This window comes from Oikopleura dioica, chromosome 1, assembly GCF_907165135.1.
Source record: "Oikopleura dioica chromosome 1, OKI2018_I68_1.0, whole genome shotgun sequence".
Classification (NCBI taxonomy): Eukaryota; Metazoa; Chordata; class Appendicularia; order Copelata; family Oikopleuridae; genus Oikopleura; species Oikopleura dioica.
In genome coordinates this window covers 8,399,370-8,415,829 of record NC_137291.1, presented here as the reverse complement: position 1 = coordinate 8,415,829, position 16,460 = coordinate 8,399,370, and the positions used below count along the sequence as shown (strand labels likewise).

Sequence of the window (16,460 nt, the reverse complement as noted above, 5' to 3'; positions counted from 1 at the left end):
AAATCTTTTCGGAAATCTTGAAACAAAGAAAGAAAATTTCGTGACTGGCTTCACAAACATAAAACAGCTTCGTGAAAGCAAATTTGACATTTATACTACGTGAGGCGAATTTCACTCACTACGCATGAGATTTATATTTTTAGCTTTAGCATTTTCTAATTTCAAACAAACGAGATGTAATAAATTGACGAAAGAAGATATTTGCACTGCAACTAGGTGTCTAAGAGTAAGTTGAGACTAGAAACAGATTGATTTTGTATTGAAAAAGTGTCAAGAAATCAAAAATTTTGGCACTGGACGGACAATTGTTTATGAATTCTGTGAGAGGCTTTTGCGATTGCGATTTTGTTGTTCTGATTTCTTCCAAGCAGGTTAATTGGCTCAAGAATCCCCTTGCAGTAAACATTTATTAGAAGGAAATCCTGTTGGAGCAGTGGGTCTTCAACCACTCTTTCAACTTGGAAACGACCGTCATAAAGTGACGCTCAACTGTGTGAATCAGGAAAATTTATGCCCGATAGAATGCAAAATTGTTGGAAGATCATTTTCTGTCTACGATGACTTTTTAGAAGAATCTGAAAGTAAGTTACTTTTTCAAATTTCATCCTAAAGTCCTCACATCTCGAGTCATTATTTGACAAATTATTATAGATATTTACGCGCTGATGATAAATGATGACATAAACGATTTTCTCGAAAACGCCGAGCAGTGCCAAAAAGTGCCAAATGAAGGCCACATAGAAGCAATTGTCTTCATCTGCATTCTACTTGACTTTGCCGCGATAATGTAGGTGAAAACGCATTTGTGTGAAATAATCCGCGAAAGATGCAAGCGAACAAAGCTCAAGTCGCAAATCAAGTAGCCTCGAAAAGGCTTATAAACCTAAATTTGATCCTCCTGCTTTAGAACTATCATCTACACCAGATGCTTGAGCTGAATTAACTTGATCGCCTTTGTGAATACCTCTGCTACAGTTCTGTAGAAATCTTGAATAAATTGATGACTTTCATTTTCGACAATTGCAGACAAGGTCTGGGAGAATAACGGAGTCGAGTAGACATTTCACGTCAATAGTAAAAACTGTTCTATATATTGATTGTTGACAGGGCCTTATTTTTACAAATTATGAATCGATCGGGCACGCTCAATTCTGGAGCACTGTAAACTCGATCGACGAAAATATCTCGTTGTACTGGTTTTTCCTCGCCGTGCGCTTCTAGTGCTTTTTAACGAAAAATTTTTTTATTCGACGAAAAGAGAATTGAATCTTGAGAGGGGCAATTTTTTAAATGACATAGTCCCGGAACGGAGACATTGAGCTTCGCGATGGATCCTCAGGAAAGAGTCACAAACCGAGATTAACTAAAATCATCAAATTCATTTTAAAAAATGTTTGTTTACTCACAAAAAGCAATTAACCGAGCATGCTATGCCCGGTAGTACAATTGCTAAGCTGATCTCTATCATAATTCTATGCCTTATCAACACTGCAGTTTACCTCACGCTCTGGCGGAGCTATATCCGACCAAAATGCATTCTGCCCTACCAAGATCCGAACTACCAAGCTGCTGATCACAATGTCTTCAAGCCAACAAACTTGAGATTTCAGCTCTTGATTTTTATGCTTGGATTCATTGGTGCCCCGATCTTTATCCTTCTTGGTTGGCTTAAGGTCCCTGGTCCTCACTGCTTTCTATTCCAGCTCTGCTTTTTGACAAACGCTGCTCTTTATCCGTTGCTTCTCCTTCAGTGCATGTGGTCATATCGTCTCTATTATCGGTAAGTTCCTTTAATAAGACTAGACTCCTAAACAAAACGCGAAACTTATACGCTCTAAGGTTTCACTGTCTGGCAAGTGGCGTACTCTAAACTGTGCCTTTTAAACTTTTTTAACTTGAAATTAAGATTGCTATACATGCGAGGAAATTTCTACTTGAAAGTGTCGGCCTTTCAAATTTTCACCCTCGTTCCATTTCTGCTCGCCTTTGGTTATTTCAATTACCAGTGGGTCTGGATCATTCAAGCCTCGCAACTCGCTTACAATGGGAAGAACGACTCCACAACTGGTCATTCGAATGGATTTTGCTTTGAGTACTTGGATAACAATGGAACGGAAACGACTCTTCAATACGCGATTCCGATCAAAGGGTATGTCTGGGGATCACTTGGAGCAGAAGTCTTCAATATGCTTTTGATCGTCATTTTCACCATCAATTCGTACAAAGAAATGAAAAAGATCGGCTACGATATGGATGCCTTGGACGGAATCGGCGTCATGGTGAAGCTGGTTACTGCGCAGATTATTCATCTTATAAAATGGGCGTAAGTTAGGATCAACAGTCCGTCTCATGTTAACGAGGTGTTATATACACCTTATATGTCCGTGAAAAATTAAAGCAATTCCTGCAAAGCTCCTGAACAGCTAACATTCCTAGTAGAACATTAGCAACAGCACGAGTAACCGGTTAAGATGATTTCAAAAAACTTTTTGTGGGGCCGGAAATCGTAAAAAAACTGCAAGTGCAGTTTTCTTCAGCTCCTCGAGACGAGTTGAACTTTCATCTTTTACCCTGCAATAGAACTGATTATAAGGAACAGTTTCCTGGGTCGAACATCTATTTACCACTTCTAGAACAAAAACGGCCGGTGACAACGAATTTTCCGGTAACCAGCCGGTAAACCGGTAAATCCTTAGAGTTATCAAGAGTTAGACCCATCATTCAACTCGTCTCGAAGAGCTGAAGAAAACTGCACCTGCAGTTTTTACGATTTCCGGCCCCACAAAAGTTTTTGAAATCATGTTAAGCACTGGTTTAGAAATCATATCGATTAGGCAAAACGATTTTAGAAGCAATTTCTTTTGAACAAAGAAGAAGAAACAGCCTAGTTTTATTAGAGGATAAAAATATTATTTCGAGAAAAAAAGTTATCCTCGCTGTTCAGGGCACTGGCTGATCCTCTCATCCGGCTCAAGTGGATTGATGTAGTCCTTATCTACTTAGTCTTCGTGCCTATTGATACGCAGATGATCTTCTTGCCGGATTCAAAGTGGAGTCGGATGGTCCGAAACTACGTTCGCCAAAAGTACGTGACACCTTTCAAATTTAGGCTCTATCTTCTTAAGTTTGAGCCTTTTTTAAAAATAAAGAAGGCGAAATTAGAACGACATTTTCAGGCTGACCGCATTTGCAAATCAAGTGGACCTACCGATGGCTCCGCCGAATCCGTCCAAGGTCTCGACCGAAAATGAGAAGACGGTCAAAGTAGAAACGCAGGGCAAAGAGGCAGCCAAAGGATCAGCCCCGCCCAACCCCACCGAAGTGCGGGCCAGCAAGGCAAGCCGCGAGGTTGAGGTAAGAACGGACATCTATAAAGCCCCCGAATAAACGAGTTTTACAGGTTCAAGGCGCACAAGGACAACGAGTTTGGGATGATGATGAGTTGGCGAGTAAGGCGGTGAAGGTTTTCAAGGAAGAACTGGCTGAAATGAACAGAAGTGGACTTCCGAAGATTGAAGATGTAAAATTTTAATGATTTGTTCAAGTTTTACTATTCCATTTCAGATGGTTCGACCGAAAATTATTGAACCAACCGAGCTTAGAGTCGTAACCAAAAATCCTTCCGACAAGGCTCCACTTGGTGCAAAGTAAGTTTACGGAGATGATAAACGGTTGCTTTTTTCATCATCAAACAGGAAAATAACAGGAGCACGTTGCATTATCAAGTACCAGCAGTAAAGCTGTGTAACTAACGAGTGATCAACGCCGAGGGAGAAAATATCGTTTTGAAATGTATATGAGCGATAAGCTTCCCCACTAAGTCGTGACCGAGCGGCTTTTTTGGAGCTCCGATGACGCTAGCGAAGCGTTTTTGGACTTTGATTTAAAATAGAGTGCTTTCTTGTTGACCAATTCGGATGAAAATATTTATTTTTAGTTTAGCTCTTTTTGAATAATTTTTTTAGCTATCGAATCAACAACTCCGTCTACAAGGGAAACAAGGTCTTTTTGGTTTCACAGGAAGATGGATACTCGCTCAAAGTTTCTGATATGGATGCTGGTGTATTCGGGTAAGATGAACTCTGAATTCTGATAATTAAATTTAATTTTTAGTGCCTTCAAAGAAGCTTACACAACTAAAATCTGCGAAAATAAATATTTCCTAAAACTATTCGGAATCACCTACACACCGGATATGAATCCTGTCTTCATTTATGGTGGTCGAGCAAAGGGCTCGTTGCTTGATGTCTTGCGCAACAAACACCAGGAAGTCACATACCGACTGGTAAGTGGATACGCACTTGTCCTTGGAAAGGAGATCTTGTTTAGGCTCTAAAATGGCTCAACCAGCTACTGGACTGCGCTTATCTTCTTGCCAAGGAAAACATTGTCTATCGAGAAGTAAGTCGAACAACCAAATACGCATGCTAAATAGAGGTTTTAGCCGGTACTTCCGGCCGGCGTTCTTGAGAATTACGACTTACATCAGACCATTTCTCGCATCACTGATGCGGCATCAGGAATTTTTTTTAAATATTCTTTATTGAATTCTTACTTATTGTCACTTTAGTTCATTTCTGCCAACATCATTATCGACTCCAACGAAGACGTCCGAATTGGGTCTATTTATGATTATCGAAATATCTCCGATGAAGCAAAAATTAAAATGCATGATTTAACCAGGGGTAAATATCTCGATAACTAGTAAATCTCTTTATACATTATCTTAAGAGGACGGTCTTGAAATTATGCGATGCTTTGCTCCAGAAACGCTTCGGGACGAGACGAAATTCACGAAAGAAAGTCTCATGTGGCAATTTGGCATTTTATACTGGGAAATTCTAACTAGAGGCCACGTGCCATATGACCAACTTCAAGTCTCAGGTAGCTCCTTGAAATTAAAACCACTATGTTCACATAAAATGGAGTTTGTATAGCTCCTTGGCAGGGAATTTCAACAAGTGTCGGGTTCTTACTGACTCCCTTTGTTTAGAGCTTGCTGTTAATATTGAGAAGGGTGTTCGTTGCAGACAGCCGTTAGAATGCGATTTGACACTGTATAAGGTTTGCTAAAAGATTCTGAATAGAAGACCTAATCTTCACTTCAAGGTGATGTTGGCTTGTTGGCATCCGGATCCAATGCAGAGGCCGATCTTGAAGCACATCATCGATTTCATGAAGCAATATGAGATTGAATTAACGACGCGAGAAGCCTCCATGTTCATCAAAAAATACTCAAATAAGCGAGCATGCGAGGTAAGGGATAAAATCTTAGAAGAAATGACGATTCTGCGAAATTTGATAATACAAAAGACACGTTTTGTTGAAAGCAAAACAAAGAGGCCAAGTTACCGCTCATTGTCGAAGAATGTCTGTATTGTTTTTGATATGGTGATCATTCCGCTACCCGAGCCGCCATTTCGAATTCGAAACTGATCTCAAAAAACGCAACTAATCCTGCGATATTCGCAAAGCTGCGTTCTTTAGAAATGAACCTCTAAGACCTTGGCTCACTCGTATAGCACAGCTATCTAAATTTCATCCTAAAAGAAGACTTTATTTACACTTGGGTTTAAATTGTTCTTTTAGATCGTACAATCGGTCGACGCAGCAAAACTTGGCCTCGAATTGGGTTATATTGACCAGGAATACTTTACAAACCTCAAGTGCCTGGCTCAAGAGATCGCCGATAAATTCAAGTAGGTGTCCGGTTTAGTTTGTTTCCATCCTGTTTCTGCATTAAACATTTAGAGCTCTGACGAGCCTCCTTTTCACACCAACTGCTTCTTTCAAAGTGCTGAGCTGTCTATTGTCCATCGCTCTTTTTGCAGTCAATTTTACATATTTTTAAGTATTGATAACGAAGAAACCCTGGGCTTTGAAATGGAAAAGTACGACTGGCCGAACTGGGCGCTAGAAGTCAACAGTGAACGCGTGCACGTACCGATCGACATCAGAAAGATGGAAGACCCCGCCAAGATCCAGCCATTGCCGAGGATCTCGCACCAGAAGAAATATAACCTCAAAATGCTAATGAACCAGTGATCCAGTGGACAATACCGATTGAATATTTAATATTCAAGCAAATAGCTTACATATTTTAACGATTTTCAATATTTATTTTTGTTGAATTTCGACTGATATAACTGTACATTGCTTTAAATACCGAACGAGCCGACAATGAAAACGCGCAGCGCCATTAAAAACACACTTGACGTCGAATTAATATTTTTCTTGAGCTAAAAGGCTTGTAAAGTGGAAGACCGTCAAATCGCGGTGCAGTCTTTTATCTCTTAAATTACTTCTAAACCAAAGTGAGCATCATCTCTGTTACTTAAATATTAACAGACGTTAACATAGCACTTGTGGTGAGTGCTCTTGTCAACTCATGATGTTTACTTGTGGCGACATCAAGTGCTAAAAATGGCGTGCGTTTTTTCATTAAAATAATTGAACGATATGGAAATAAACTTGAAGATACTTGAGCATTACAGAATATTTTCTTTTTTAGAGACAATATCATCTCGATAAGCCTCGGGATAAGGCGGGAACAGTTCCGTTTCCGCGGCGAAGTCTCAGATGCAATGTCGGGAAGCTTTTCTTGATGAGATCGACAGTTTGTTGATGGGTGAACGAGGCGATGTTGACGGAATTGACGGCCAGGAGAATGTCTCCAACACGGATTCCACGAAACTTTATCTCATTTGTTGTCTCGTGAAGTCTTAAAATAGAATTTTTTTCTTTCGAAATAGTGTTATTTATACCTGAGAATATAGAGCGGAAGCTCAAAATCAGCGCCTCCTCTGACCCCAAAGCCAAATCCGGCGTCGTCCTTCTCAATTGTCGTCTGCCAGCTCATTAATCGCTTGATTCTTAATCTAAGGACGCGACCTTGCTGCACAATCTGCACAATCTGGTCATGTGACTTGTCTTCTACTGGCACATCGTTGACAGAAAGGATCTTGTCGCGGTATCGCAAATCGACTCGCGCTGCTGCCGATTCTGCCATTATGTCGCCGACGTAGTGCGCAAATTTACAGCTTTTAGCGGTCAAAAATCAAGTTATTTATCTTGCCTCGAAGGGGAGCATTTTTAATGATCGAATGACTCTCCAGTAACTTTCAGTGAGCCATCATGAAACATTCCCGGCTTCCCAATCGTAAACATTGATGAACTCTTGTTTCAATATTTGATTTTTTCAGATACATAAATCGTGTCAGATAGTTCAAATTCAGCTCAAAGCAAGATAAAATGTATTGTATTCCGACACTTCAAGATATCCCTGGTATGAATGATATTTTTTTTATCATGTTAATTTTATATTTAGAGCTGTCCAAAGACGTTTTAAAATCAGCAGTTTTATACGCTCAGAATAATGTACCAAGAAAAACGTATCTTGTTCTTGCCTCATTTTGTGGAGCCGCTGTAATTGGGTATCTATGGGTTCAACAGAAGTGGAAATATTGGGAACGAAAAGGTGTACCAGGACCAAAGCCATCTTTCAAGGATATTGGTAACACAAGATCAACATTTCGCGACCATGGAACTCAGCTTGGTAAAGATTTTCCCATGGATGCAGTTGGGATCTACATCTTTGGGGTCACACCTGCCCTTGTGATCCGCGACCCAGTTATTTGGAAAGAAGTCTGCGTGAAAAAATTTCATAACTTCACTACAGGAGGAAGAACCAGGTAAGAAATCATTTGATGAACTGATTTTCATTAATTAAAGCGCGAACTACTTGTTTGGTAAAATCAGCCCCGATTTCTTAACTGTCGCCGAAGGGCCGAAATGGAAACGACTGAGAAGCACGATCGCTCCATTCTTCTCTGGAAATAATTTGAAAGAAATTTGCCTGATCATCAACGATCTATTTGAGTACTTCGATGAGAAATTTATCCCTGAAAACGATGAGACAGATGTCAATGCGAAAGACTTCGCGAGCAACTTTTCTTTGCGCGCGATTCTCGCTTCCGGCTTTGCGATAAATGCAAAAGAAAATGAAGAGCTCGCTGAAGATCTTTACAAACATGCCAGTATTCTATTTGAGGTTGATTGGAAACAAGGTATGAGAATTGAGATTCCATTAGCTACAATATTTGAAGCAACGAAATCGATGATGCTACCAAAATGGCTCCGTTTCAAGCTGAATGTTACGAGCTATCCACACTCGACTGACGTTTTCTTCCGGAACATAATCTCGGATATAATTGAAAACGGCAAAAAGAATGGAAAGAAAAACCTGATTACGCTGATGGCTGAAAACATCATTGATGAATCTGAAGAGCTTACTGCTTCTAAAGGATTCACAAAGGTAGCGTAAAAATGAGAGCGAATATAAATGAATATTTCAAGGGCGAAATTTTGGCACAAGCGTTGATATTCCAATTTGCCGGGCAAGATACAACAGCAAATGTTCTATCATTCTTCCTCTTTGCTTTGTCTCACAAACCCGAGCTACAAGACGAAATTCGCGGGTTGCTCGAGGAAACTGACTTATCTTACGATGGGCTCAAGAAAGTCAAGTTTCTCGATGCTTGTATCAAAGAAACTCAACGCTATTTCACATTTCTTTTCTTCTTGAGAGAAGCCGATGAGGACTGCGAGGTCGCCGGGGTCAAGGTAAGATTCCCCTTAGAAATACGAGTGCACACATTAGATTGCAGGTTGAAAAGGGTAGCTCTGTGATGTTCCTGCCCAAAACAGTTCATCGAAATCCAGACTACTACCCTAATCCGGACGCGTTCGATCCTCACCGATTCGACAACAATGAATCAAATACCCTCCAAGATGACTACTGGTTCGGCTTTGGTATAGGCCCACGAGCTTGTCCAGCTGTGAGATGGGCATTTGTTGCCATAAAAATCTTCATCGCCAATGTTTTGGTCAAATACGATGTTTTGCCGGGCGAGAATGCACCTGCAATGGACGAAGTCAATGCCCTCTTCCGAGGAGCAAAAGTCACTACCAACAAACCCATGCCAATTCGATTTAGAAAACGTTCTTGATTAAATCTAATAAAACTATTCGTTTCTGACCATTCCTTTCGAACGGCTTCGTCAAAACGACGAAACCAAAACTGTCGGAGAATTTTTCCAACAAAATGTCAATAAATCCATCTTCGTACTCGCCCTCTCTTACTGTCATTGATGTGGTAGAAGAACCGCTCTCTGATGATTTTAGCGAGTTTTTAGATGGGCTGTGCTTCGGTGGACGTAAACTTGAAGTCGGCGAGATAGATGAATTTGTCCGGCTGCGTCGTAAAGGAGAGTTGAGTAAGCCACGCAGCTCATGAATAGAACGAGGGGAGCTTACTCCGTTTATAGTGTTGCATAATGTCGGAAGAGGCGGCGTTGCTTTGTCCGAATCTGAACGTCACATAAAAATAAATCAGCAAATGCATAATTTACCGATGGTGTTGGCTCTCGAATCTGTCGGAGTAAACCGCTCCACCGCTTCTGTCCTTATCAGGGTGCCCTTGTTCGTCGCGTTTTTCTGAACCGAAAGTTTAAGGCCACAGCCAAGATTGATCTCCATCGTCAAAAGTGAATCAAATTTCCCATCTCTCTGAGAGATTCTCTCAAATAATCACTCGAGAACTAGTCGAGAGTGAAAAAAATAGAGTGAAAAAAATAGAGTGAAAAAAATATTGCAAATATATAAATATATTAAAAGAATTTTTTACTAGGAAAAAGACAAGTTTTGAGACTCTATGAGAGCTGTTTATCAAATTTCAGATAAAATCTCCGACAAAAAAACTCACCTCAGCATCCATTCTCTGTTTTTCGATGTCTCTCAGCGGGTCCAATTGCATTATCTCGTTTTAATTTCGTTATTAATGGGCCGCGTGTTTTAGTATTAAAATGTATCAAAAAGAGACTTGCGGATAATGAGGATGAGACAGGACCTTGACCTGATGAAGGATAATCCTGGCTGCTGTTGTGCAACTTGTCAACAACGGAATTATTGCTCTCCACTAGCTGTTTGGCGGCACCTGCCATGTTGGAGACGAGACTCGTCCTTTGGGAGAAACTCCGACCTTGCCCAAGTGAAGCGCCTTATTTTGGGTTTAATTTTTATCACAACTAGGTTTCTTTCGTCTTGAGTAACGTATTGATTGACCACACGAACTTCATCAAAAGATTCTTTTTAAAGCCCTTCCTTGAACTTCTGTAGAGCTTTCCTTCCTGACCAAATTAACTCTTGAGGGACTTCTTGTCGTCAATTCCGACGCAAAATTCAATTCGGAAGCCGTCGATAATTTTCTCGACAATCTACGCGCAGGTACAGTTAACCCCGTCGTGTTTGATTCAAAGCTCTCGGCATTCTTCATACTAAAATCCAATGATTTATTTTATTCCTGTTTTTTTCGCGTCACAGGTGGCGGTTATTTGACAATCAGGCATATTTTCTGCGGTCAAGTGAAATCAATAATCGCCAGAGCTTACCTTTGAATACTGTCTTGTGTGCCTTTCATTTTCAACTTCGACAGTTGTAATATTTTGGATCGGTTTTGCTGCACAGTGCTGGCGATTGCGGACCTGAACTTGCTGGCTCCTGGACGCTGATTTCCGAAATTGATGTTTCCATCTGAAAAGGGGAGTTTAAACTTCTAATTCGACACTTCCTGGCATTTTCTCAAAAATGAATATTTAAAAATATGCTAACTCGGTATTAATAATATTCAAGTATTGAGGTACGCCGTCAAGGAAAGATCTAAATGTTCAACTGGCCGAAAAGCAACAGTTATATTGCCATGAAAAGAAAACTAAGTAATTTTCACGACAAATGCAGGAGCATAAGTTATTCAATTGACATTAATGATTTTGTAGCTTTTGGCGGAAAAGCCTTGTAAATATTGAATCAAATGTTTTGACCATGATTTGATAGAAGGCAATATCATCGATTATGGATAAGTGGTTTATCTTTAATCAGATCAAAACTGAACAAGCAGGCCATGGTTAATCGACTTACCTTCAAGGTCAGCGTTGACCGTGCATCGAACAACCTTCGAGACTTTTTCCCAGTCCATCTTTCCCAGATCCTTGTTTTCTTCGATCGTCGATTTGGTTAATTTTGCGGCCACTATTTTCATTAAAAAATTGGTGGGGGCTATTGTACTTACTTTGTGAAACTCTGTAAACATCGTAAAAGAGCCAGGCGACGCACACTTAGGAAAATGGTTCTCAAACTATTTAAAACTATTTAAATACAGTAGCTCAATAACAGTATATTTCAGAATAAAAGCGTCTCTAGTCGGAACGTTTGTCGGTTCAATCATTCAAAAAGTGCTCACATATTTTGAATAGTCAGAGAGCTTTGGCACCAGTCCAATCAATGGAACATACTTTCTAAGTAGAATTAAAACAGAGTTTGAGGTTTTTTTCTGAAACTTTAATTCCCTCTTGTACTTTTTAAGGGGCCCTCGTTCAATTTATTAAGCTTTTCAAACCATTTCCTAAGACAATAAAAATGATAACAACTCCGCTCCCAATCGTTGCACAAGAGAATTCATATTCTCTATCCCATAAGACACAGTCAAACTCTTTTTTGCTTCGTAAAAGTGCACAATTATGAGTCGATTTATGTCTCTCAGTATAAAAAAAACAGTAAATTTGTAGGAAAAGAGAATAAAGAATCCTGGGCACGCGTCAAAAAATCCAAGTGAACACAGCTAGAGACAATAGATGCCTGATTGAGCAAAGAGATTTTTTACTATTCAGAATTTTTAGTTCTCTCTCGGAAATTCAAATACTCTTTCAGTTAGACAACCAGCATTTTTTCAAAAATATGATTGATTTTAAAAAGATTTCTGCACTTCGAAAAGCGTTGAAATTCGTAAATTGAGCGTATTGTGCACTTGCCTAGCTCCCATTTTCTCTAACCAAGAAATTTCTCTTTTTGCATGTGTAATTTAGAAGGGGGTTCTAAAAACGCGAGTGATTTTCGCGCGCTTTCGTGTTTTCCTCTCAGTCCCTGACGATATCGCGTCAAGAGTATAGCACCACTGAATTATTAATTCGAGCAATTATTTTTTCATACAAAGGGCTCTTAGTTATGCTCATCAGTAGGAACACTTTACTCTTACTGTAAAGCTAACTGTGTAAGTTGTGAATTGATAAACTTATTGGGGCTCAGACGTACCTCTTCTTCAGATTTTACTCTCCTTCCATCAAAATGAGTATGCGGCGTATAATCAGATTCTGGCACCTGTCGTTCTGATCCACTACCTTATTATATAGCCTTTTGACCTGATCATGTCGAACAAATCATCCCGGCTAAGATATTCAGATGAACTCTCCTTTGCTTGGGATCAGGGTTCGAAATCGGGCCGAAAAGTCGCTAGGCTAGGCTAGGCTAGGCAGAGCGAATTTAAAAAAAGCTAGGCGAAAAAAGCTAGGCGAATTTTTTGTCACAGACTCTAGGCTAGGCTAGGCTAGGCGAATTCGCCTTAGGCGAATCTAGGCGAAAAAAGCGAAAACGCGATGCATTTCAATTTTTCTAGGCGATTAGGCGAAAATTAGGCGAAAAGCGAAAATTAGGCGAAAAGCGAAAATTAGGCGAAATTTTCGCCTGGATCTGCCTAGATTTCGCCTAAATTCGCCTAATTTCTTCGCCTAGGCGAAATTCAAGGCGAATTTTCATTTTCGCCTTGTCGCCTAGCTTCGCCTAAGGCACCAGTATGAGACTAGGCTAGGCTAGGCTAGGCGAAATTTCAAGAGTCCTCGCCTAGCTAGGCAGCAAGGCGAATTCGCCTAGCCTAGCCTAGCCTAGCTTTTTAGGCGAATTCGCCTAGGCGATTTCGAACCCTGCTTGGGATAAAAAGAAGCTCGTCAACAAAAAAGTTAAGATTTGAGTTGAGACAATCAAATATTCATTCGAATGGGAAATGGAACCAACAGGTTCTTTCTTTTTTGGTTTCATGTTGCTCACTTGAAATTATTAAATCATCTGCGTTTGGCTAATATATAAACCTTCTGCTGTTTGTGAATAAGTCAAGAGATGCTGGTTGTTTTGGACAACTTGCGGGGGTTCCACGCAACATCGTGGAAGTATCAGTCCCTAGTATATGATTCTTACTAGTGCCTGCATCCACTAGCGTAGCCTGCATGAACATAGAGATAAAATTGAGAGGATGTTATCAACTTCTCAATGAGTAGCTTATATTTACTTGTGTTTGGTATGCTGTTTATTTGAGTACTTCGTTGGAAATAATTCGTTTGTAAGGAAGTTTGATGAAAGCAGGGTTAGTGAGTTATTTTAAATTTGAACTAGTTAGAGCACCATTCATTCATATCTTCGTAAAAGCAACAAACAAACAATAAGATTTTTTCTCGGCCACAATTTTGGAATACTAGAGCCTAGCCACACCTTGGGCCAGATTTGATCTGGCCCAGGGGGAGAGAGGGTCGGGTCCAGTGGCAGTATCAGCAAAGATGAAACAATAACGGAACTAGACTTTCATTAAAAGGAACATGAGGAGTTTCTTTGAAAGAGGCGATAAGGTAAGAGAGGTGCTTATTATCATTAAGGTTTCGTAGTTTATTTAAAATAAATTATTTTAGATGGGCACAATTGTCATTTTTCATACAGGAGGAAAAGCTGAACAACTCAGGGCTCGAGGGAAATTGCGCAAAGGTATACTTTGTTCTGTTTAATTATGAATTCTAGTACAGTAGAAATTCGACAAGAGAGTGCGTACAGTAGCACTCACTGTTGTGAGGAGCATGAAAATGAAAATGTAGGCATTTGAGGAATTACAATTACGCAGTTAAAAAATCTTCCGGACAAAGGCTCAAATATGCGAGGGTAAGCTGGTTTTGGGAGGAATACACATCAAAAAATATCATTGGAAAAAAGTTCAAAAATTCAAATAAATTTAGATATAGTAATTTGTCACAGTGTCTCTAGTTGTCTGCGACTGGCTCAGCGGCTGCGACAGGCTCTTCGTCTACTCCAGGCATGATCATATCGTAGATCTGCGTGTAAGAGTAAGTCGCCATCTTCGTCAAGTTTTGGACGAGCTTGACGTGTGCGTCTCGCTGGTGCCAGATCAGACCCATGAAGAGGGCGAGGGCAACGACGACGATCTCAAATCGACGTTACTTTTTAATATTATTTATCAAGAGCTTACGATAGTGTGGACGGGCAGATTTTCTAAGCAGCTGCAACTGAAGGAGAATTTGGATGAGGCAGCAAATTTGGCGGCTTCTTCTCCTGATGGAGTGGGAGCTTCCGCAGCAGACTCTTCAGCTGGAGATTCGGCAGCTTCGGCAACCTGTTCTACGCTCTGTTCTTCAGCAGGCTGGGCATCGCCACTTTCAGATGGCTTTTCTAAAAGAGAATGTTGGAAGAAATGCTAAGAAAGCCAAGTCTACCTTCAGCGACAGGTTCCTCTGGAACAGTTTCTGGCTGGGCGACTTCCTTTTTGGATTCTTTCTTCGCAACTCTTGCGCTTCGTCTTCTGGAGGAGGTGTTTTGGACAATTGGAATGTCACTAGAAATCAATCAACAACTGGCAACAACAAAATAACTTACTCGTCATCAGAGAAATTCTCGACGGGTTCGGCTTGGCTGAGATCCTCTGCTGGGGCCTTCTTTCGCGTTCTTCGGACAACTTTTGGTGGCTCTTCGACCTCCGCTCCAACTGGGGTTGCTTCCTCTAAAGAATATTTCATAAGCTGATTATTCGGTTCATTGATTTTTGATTAACGATTGATATCAACGAGGACTCACCGTTATCATCGGTTGAAAAGCCGGATTCGGCCTTGCTCATCAAGTTGACAAGTTTCTTCTCGTAGATCTTTCGGGTTGAATCTGAAAGTAAAGATTGCAATAGTTCACAAACAAAAAGTCATACCAACAACTGGACCAACATTGATTCCCAAGTTTTTGAGTCGATTTCGAAGTTCATCATTCGTAAGTGACTGGACTTCGTCGGCGTAATCTTTCTAAAACAGACTGTAAGTATTTGGATCCTTTGCTTTTCTGAGAAAAATATGGATAGGGCTTAAGTACCTTTGCTGTTTTTGCTGGCATATTTGTTTATTAATAAATTCACTAATAGAATACAAGTTCTGCTGTTTGAAGAATAATTTTCTCTAGCCTCTTTACTGTACTAAAACCCTGACAAAAATTAATAAAAACAAAATGGAATTTGAAGGGTCTGTAATTTCTGCGTGAGTAATAATGCGGAAAAAAGAAGGCCTGTGTCGATATTTTGCGCCCGCGGGTGAGTCGTGTTCAAATAGCGCGCACAAAAGAGCCGACCAATGAGCGCGCGCGTCGCCACCTCTATTTCCGTTGAAGCGTAGTAAACACAAAGAAAGGCAAATAATAAAAAATCGATGACGGAGGGAGAACGCGACGGCTCGTACGAGCAGTTCGGCTCAGCGTGGCCAGGGGCAATGGCCAAATACTATAAGATTGTGGAACATATGCCGCGGGGCATTTTCAATCGGTGAGCTGCCTGAGTTAGCGGTGGAATTCTCAAGGGCCGTAGATAATTGATTCAAAGCTCAAGATTAAAAGCAGCAAATTAGTTAAGCCGGCAAAAACAAAGCAAAGATAGGTTAACCGGCTATCAAAATGTTAGCAAGCTCATGCAGGATGTTAGTTTCAAATAAAATATGATAAAAAGGGATGGGTCGTGGAAAATGATAACTGTGATAAAATGTAGTCTGTGCAATGCTTACTTCAGCGTCAGAGAGTTCGGCTTCAGACCCGTCCTTGTTCAACAAGGCGCGGGCTTCCTCGATCTCTGCGAGGGCCTCGTTCTCGTTCTTGGGTGCCAAAATGCGTCGTGGAATCTTGGATGGAGAGATTGCTTTCTGTCCTCGGCGAGTGCGCGCTGCAACTGGTGGTGAGACGTAGTCCTCACTCTTGACTACTGGAGCTGCTTTATGCATGAAAATATGTATCTTCCTTGATATTAAAATGCAATATGCGCATGAATCAATTTACCGAGTTAACTACTAAAATCGGGAAAATCATTGCTATTCGTATTGAATTATCCTGCATAAAATTTCATACTACTGCCTTGATCGGGAGCGTTTTCAAGATCTTGAACTCCTTGCAGTGCTTCAACTTGCTGGTTCTTGAGAGGAAAAATTGTTAAAACAAATCTTGGCACAAAGAGCACATGAAAGTTTGAAATTCAAAGTTACCTTTTTCGCCATTTTTCAAACGGGAAGTTCTTTCGAAAAGCCAATCTAAAAAACAGAGGTATGAAACGACCGTATTATTTTTTTTTTTCTCATATTGACAGTGAGCTCTAATGGGAAAGTAGATAATAATTTTTGTTACTGTTTCTCTAAGACCCTTTCAAAAGCCGCGGTTTTCTAGTGGCGCAACAAAACTCTCGTAAACGGATGAGACCTTTACGATTTCAGCCAAAATTAAAACTAAAAAATTCCTCCTTGGAGCTAGCATTTCCCTCAATTCCAAGCGAGCTGGCAGCA

General features: G+C 40.4%; 5 protein-coding genes across 8 annotated transcripts; 2 read left to right on the top strand and 3 right to left on the bottom strand.

Moving 5' to 3' along the window:
* The first annotated feature begins 1,416 nt into the window (after window positions 1-1,416).
* Window positions 1,417-6,503, top strand: LOC145712364 (uncharacterized). Its single transcript, XM_081790054.1, has 15 exons — window positions 1,417-1,780; window positions 1,907-2,323; window positions 2,945-3,085; window positions 3,177-3,354; window positions 3,401-3,520; window positions 3,565-3,647; window positions 3,966-4,070; window positions 4,114-4,285; window positions 4,330-4,401; window positions 4,571-4,685; window positions 4,732-4,884; window positions 4,994-5,064; window positions 5,110-5,256; window positions 5,590-5,699; window positions 5,853-6,503. The coding sequence occupies exons 1-15, from the start codon at window positions 1,431-1,433 to the stop codon at window positions 6,043-6,045; spliced, it is 2,427 nt and encodes an 808-aa protein (XP_081646180.1). The 5' UTR covers window positions 1,417-1,430; the 3' UTR covers window positions 6,046-6,503.
* On the bottom strand, window positions 6,046-7,038 carry LOC145712385 (membrane-associated guanylate kinase, WW and PDZ domain-containing protein 2-like). Its single transcript, XM_081790083.1, has 2 exons — window positions 6,765-7,038; window positions 6,046-6,721 (listed from the first exon to the last, which is right to left on the bottom strand). Exons 1-2 carry the CDS (start codon window positions 7,007-7,009, stop codon window positions 6,520-6,522), a joined length of 447 nt encoding a protein of 148 aa, XP_081646209.1. The 5' UTR covers window positions 7,010-7,038; the 3' UTR covers window positions 6,046-6,519.
* Window positions 7,039-7,150: 112 nt separating this feature from the next.
* Window positions 7,151-9,119, top strand: LOC145712372 (cytochrome P450 3A13-like). Its single transcript, XM_081790067.1, has 6 exons — window positions 7,151-7,285; window positions 7,328-7,691; window positions 7,732-8,066; window positions 8,106-8,314; window positions 8,356-8,622; window positions 8,667-9,119. Exons 1-6 carry the CDS (start codon window positions 7,252-7,254, stop codon window positions 9,006-9,008), a joined length of 1,551 nt encoding a protein of 516 aa, XP_081646193.1. The 5' UTR covers window positions 7,151-7,251; the 3' UTR covers window positions 9,009-9,119.
* Window positions 9,120-9,976: 857 nt separating this feature from the next.
* On the bottom strand, window positions 9,977-11,259 carry LOC145711947 (uncharacterized). The gene is made up of 5 exons (XM_081789636.1): window positions 11,126-11,259; window positions 10,975-11,085; window positions 10,449-10,590; window positions 10,157-10,334; window positions 9,977-10,057 (listed from the first exon to the last, which is right to left on the bottom strand). Coding segments are annotated over exons 1-5 (513 nt in total). The 5' UTR covers window positions 11,127-11,259.
* A 1,902-nt stretch (window positions 11,260-13,161) lies between these two features.
* On the bottom strand, window positions 13,162-16,222 carry LOC145710848 (uncharacterized). 4 transcript variants are annotated; one of them, XM_081788552.1, is made up of 9 exons: window positions 16,167-16,222; window positions 16,039-16,096; window positions 15,696-15,895; window positions 14,861-14,951; window positions 14,737-14,817; window positions 14,539-14,662; window positions 14,379-14,497; window positions 14,135-14,334; window positions 13,162-14,090 (listed from the first exon to the last, which is right to left on the bottom strand). In XM_081788552.1, exons 1-9 carry the CDS (start codon window positions 16,176-16,178, stop codon window positions 13,908-13,910), a joined length of 1,068 nt encoding a protein of 355 aa, XP_081644678.1. In that variant the 5' UTR covers window positions 16,179-16,222; the 3' UTR covers window positions 13,162-13,907. The 4 variants fall into 4 exon arrangements, with proteins under 4 accessions (XP_081644678.1, XP_081644677.1, XP_081644680.1 ...); XM_081788551.1 differs by having other exon boundaries at window positions 16,036-16,096; window positions 16,167-16,213; XM_081788554.1 differs by lacking the exons at window positions 15,696-15,895; window positions 16,039-16,096 and having other exon boundaries at window positions 16,167-16,221.
* Between the last annotated feature and the right edge of the window lie 238 nt (window positions 16,223-16,460).

Coding starts and splice junctions, on each gene's coding strand:
- LOC145712364 (XM_081790054.1), top strand. CDS start 1,431: ATGCCCGGTAGTACAATTGCTAAGCTGATCTCTATCATAATTCTATGC. Junction 3,521..3,564: donor GACTTCCGAAGATTGAAGAT/GTAAAATTTTAA, acceptor ATTCCATTTCAG/ATGGTTCGACCGAAAATTAT. Junction 4,885..4,993: donor TGACCAACTTCAAGTCTCAG/GTAGCTCCTTGA, acceptor CCCTTTGTTTAG/AGCTTGCTGTTAATATTGAG.
- LOC145712385 (XM_081790083.1), bottom strand. CDS start 7,009: ATGGCAGAATCGGCAGCAGCGCGAGTCGATTTGCGATACCGCGACAAG. Junction 6,722..6,764: donor CTTCCGCTCTATATTCTCAG/GTATAAATAACA, acceptor TTCTATTTTAAG/ACTTCACGAGACAACAAATG.
- LOC145712372 (XM_081790067.1), top strand. CDS start 7,252: ATGTATTGTATTCCGACACTTCAAGATATCCCTG. Junction 7,286..7,327: donor GACACTTCAAGATATCCCTG/GTATGAATGATA, acceptor TTTTATATTTAG/AGCTGTCCAAAGACGTTTTA. Junction 8,623..8,666: donor GCGAGGTCGCCGGGGTCAAG/GTAAGATTCCCC, acceptor ATTAGATTGCAG/GTTGAAAAGGGTAGCTCTGT.
- LOC145711947 (XM_081789636.1), bottom strand. Junction 10,591..10,974: donor GGTCAACGCTGACCTTGAAG/GTAAGTCGATTA, acceptor TCCCCTTTTCAG/ATGGAAACATCAATTTCGGA. Junction 10,335..10,448: donor ACACAAGACAGTATTCAAAG/GTAAGCTCTGGC, acceptor ATTGGATTTTAG/TATGAAGAATGCCGAGAGCT.
- LOC145710848 (XM_081788551.1), bottom strand. Junction 14,952..15,695: donor CCGAACTCTCTGACGCTGAA/GTAAGCATTGCA, acceptor AGTCTGTTTTAG/AAAGATTACGCCGACGAAGT. Junction 14,091..14,134: donor ATCTGCCCGTCCACACTATC/GTAAGCTCTTGA, acceptor CGTCGATTTGAG/ATCGTCGTCGTTGCCCTCGC.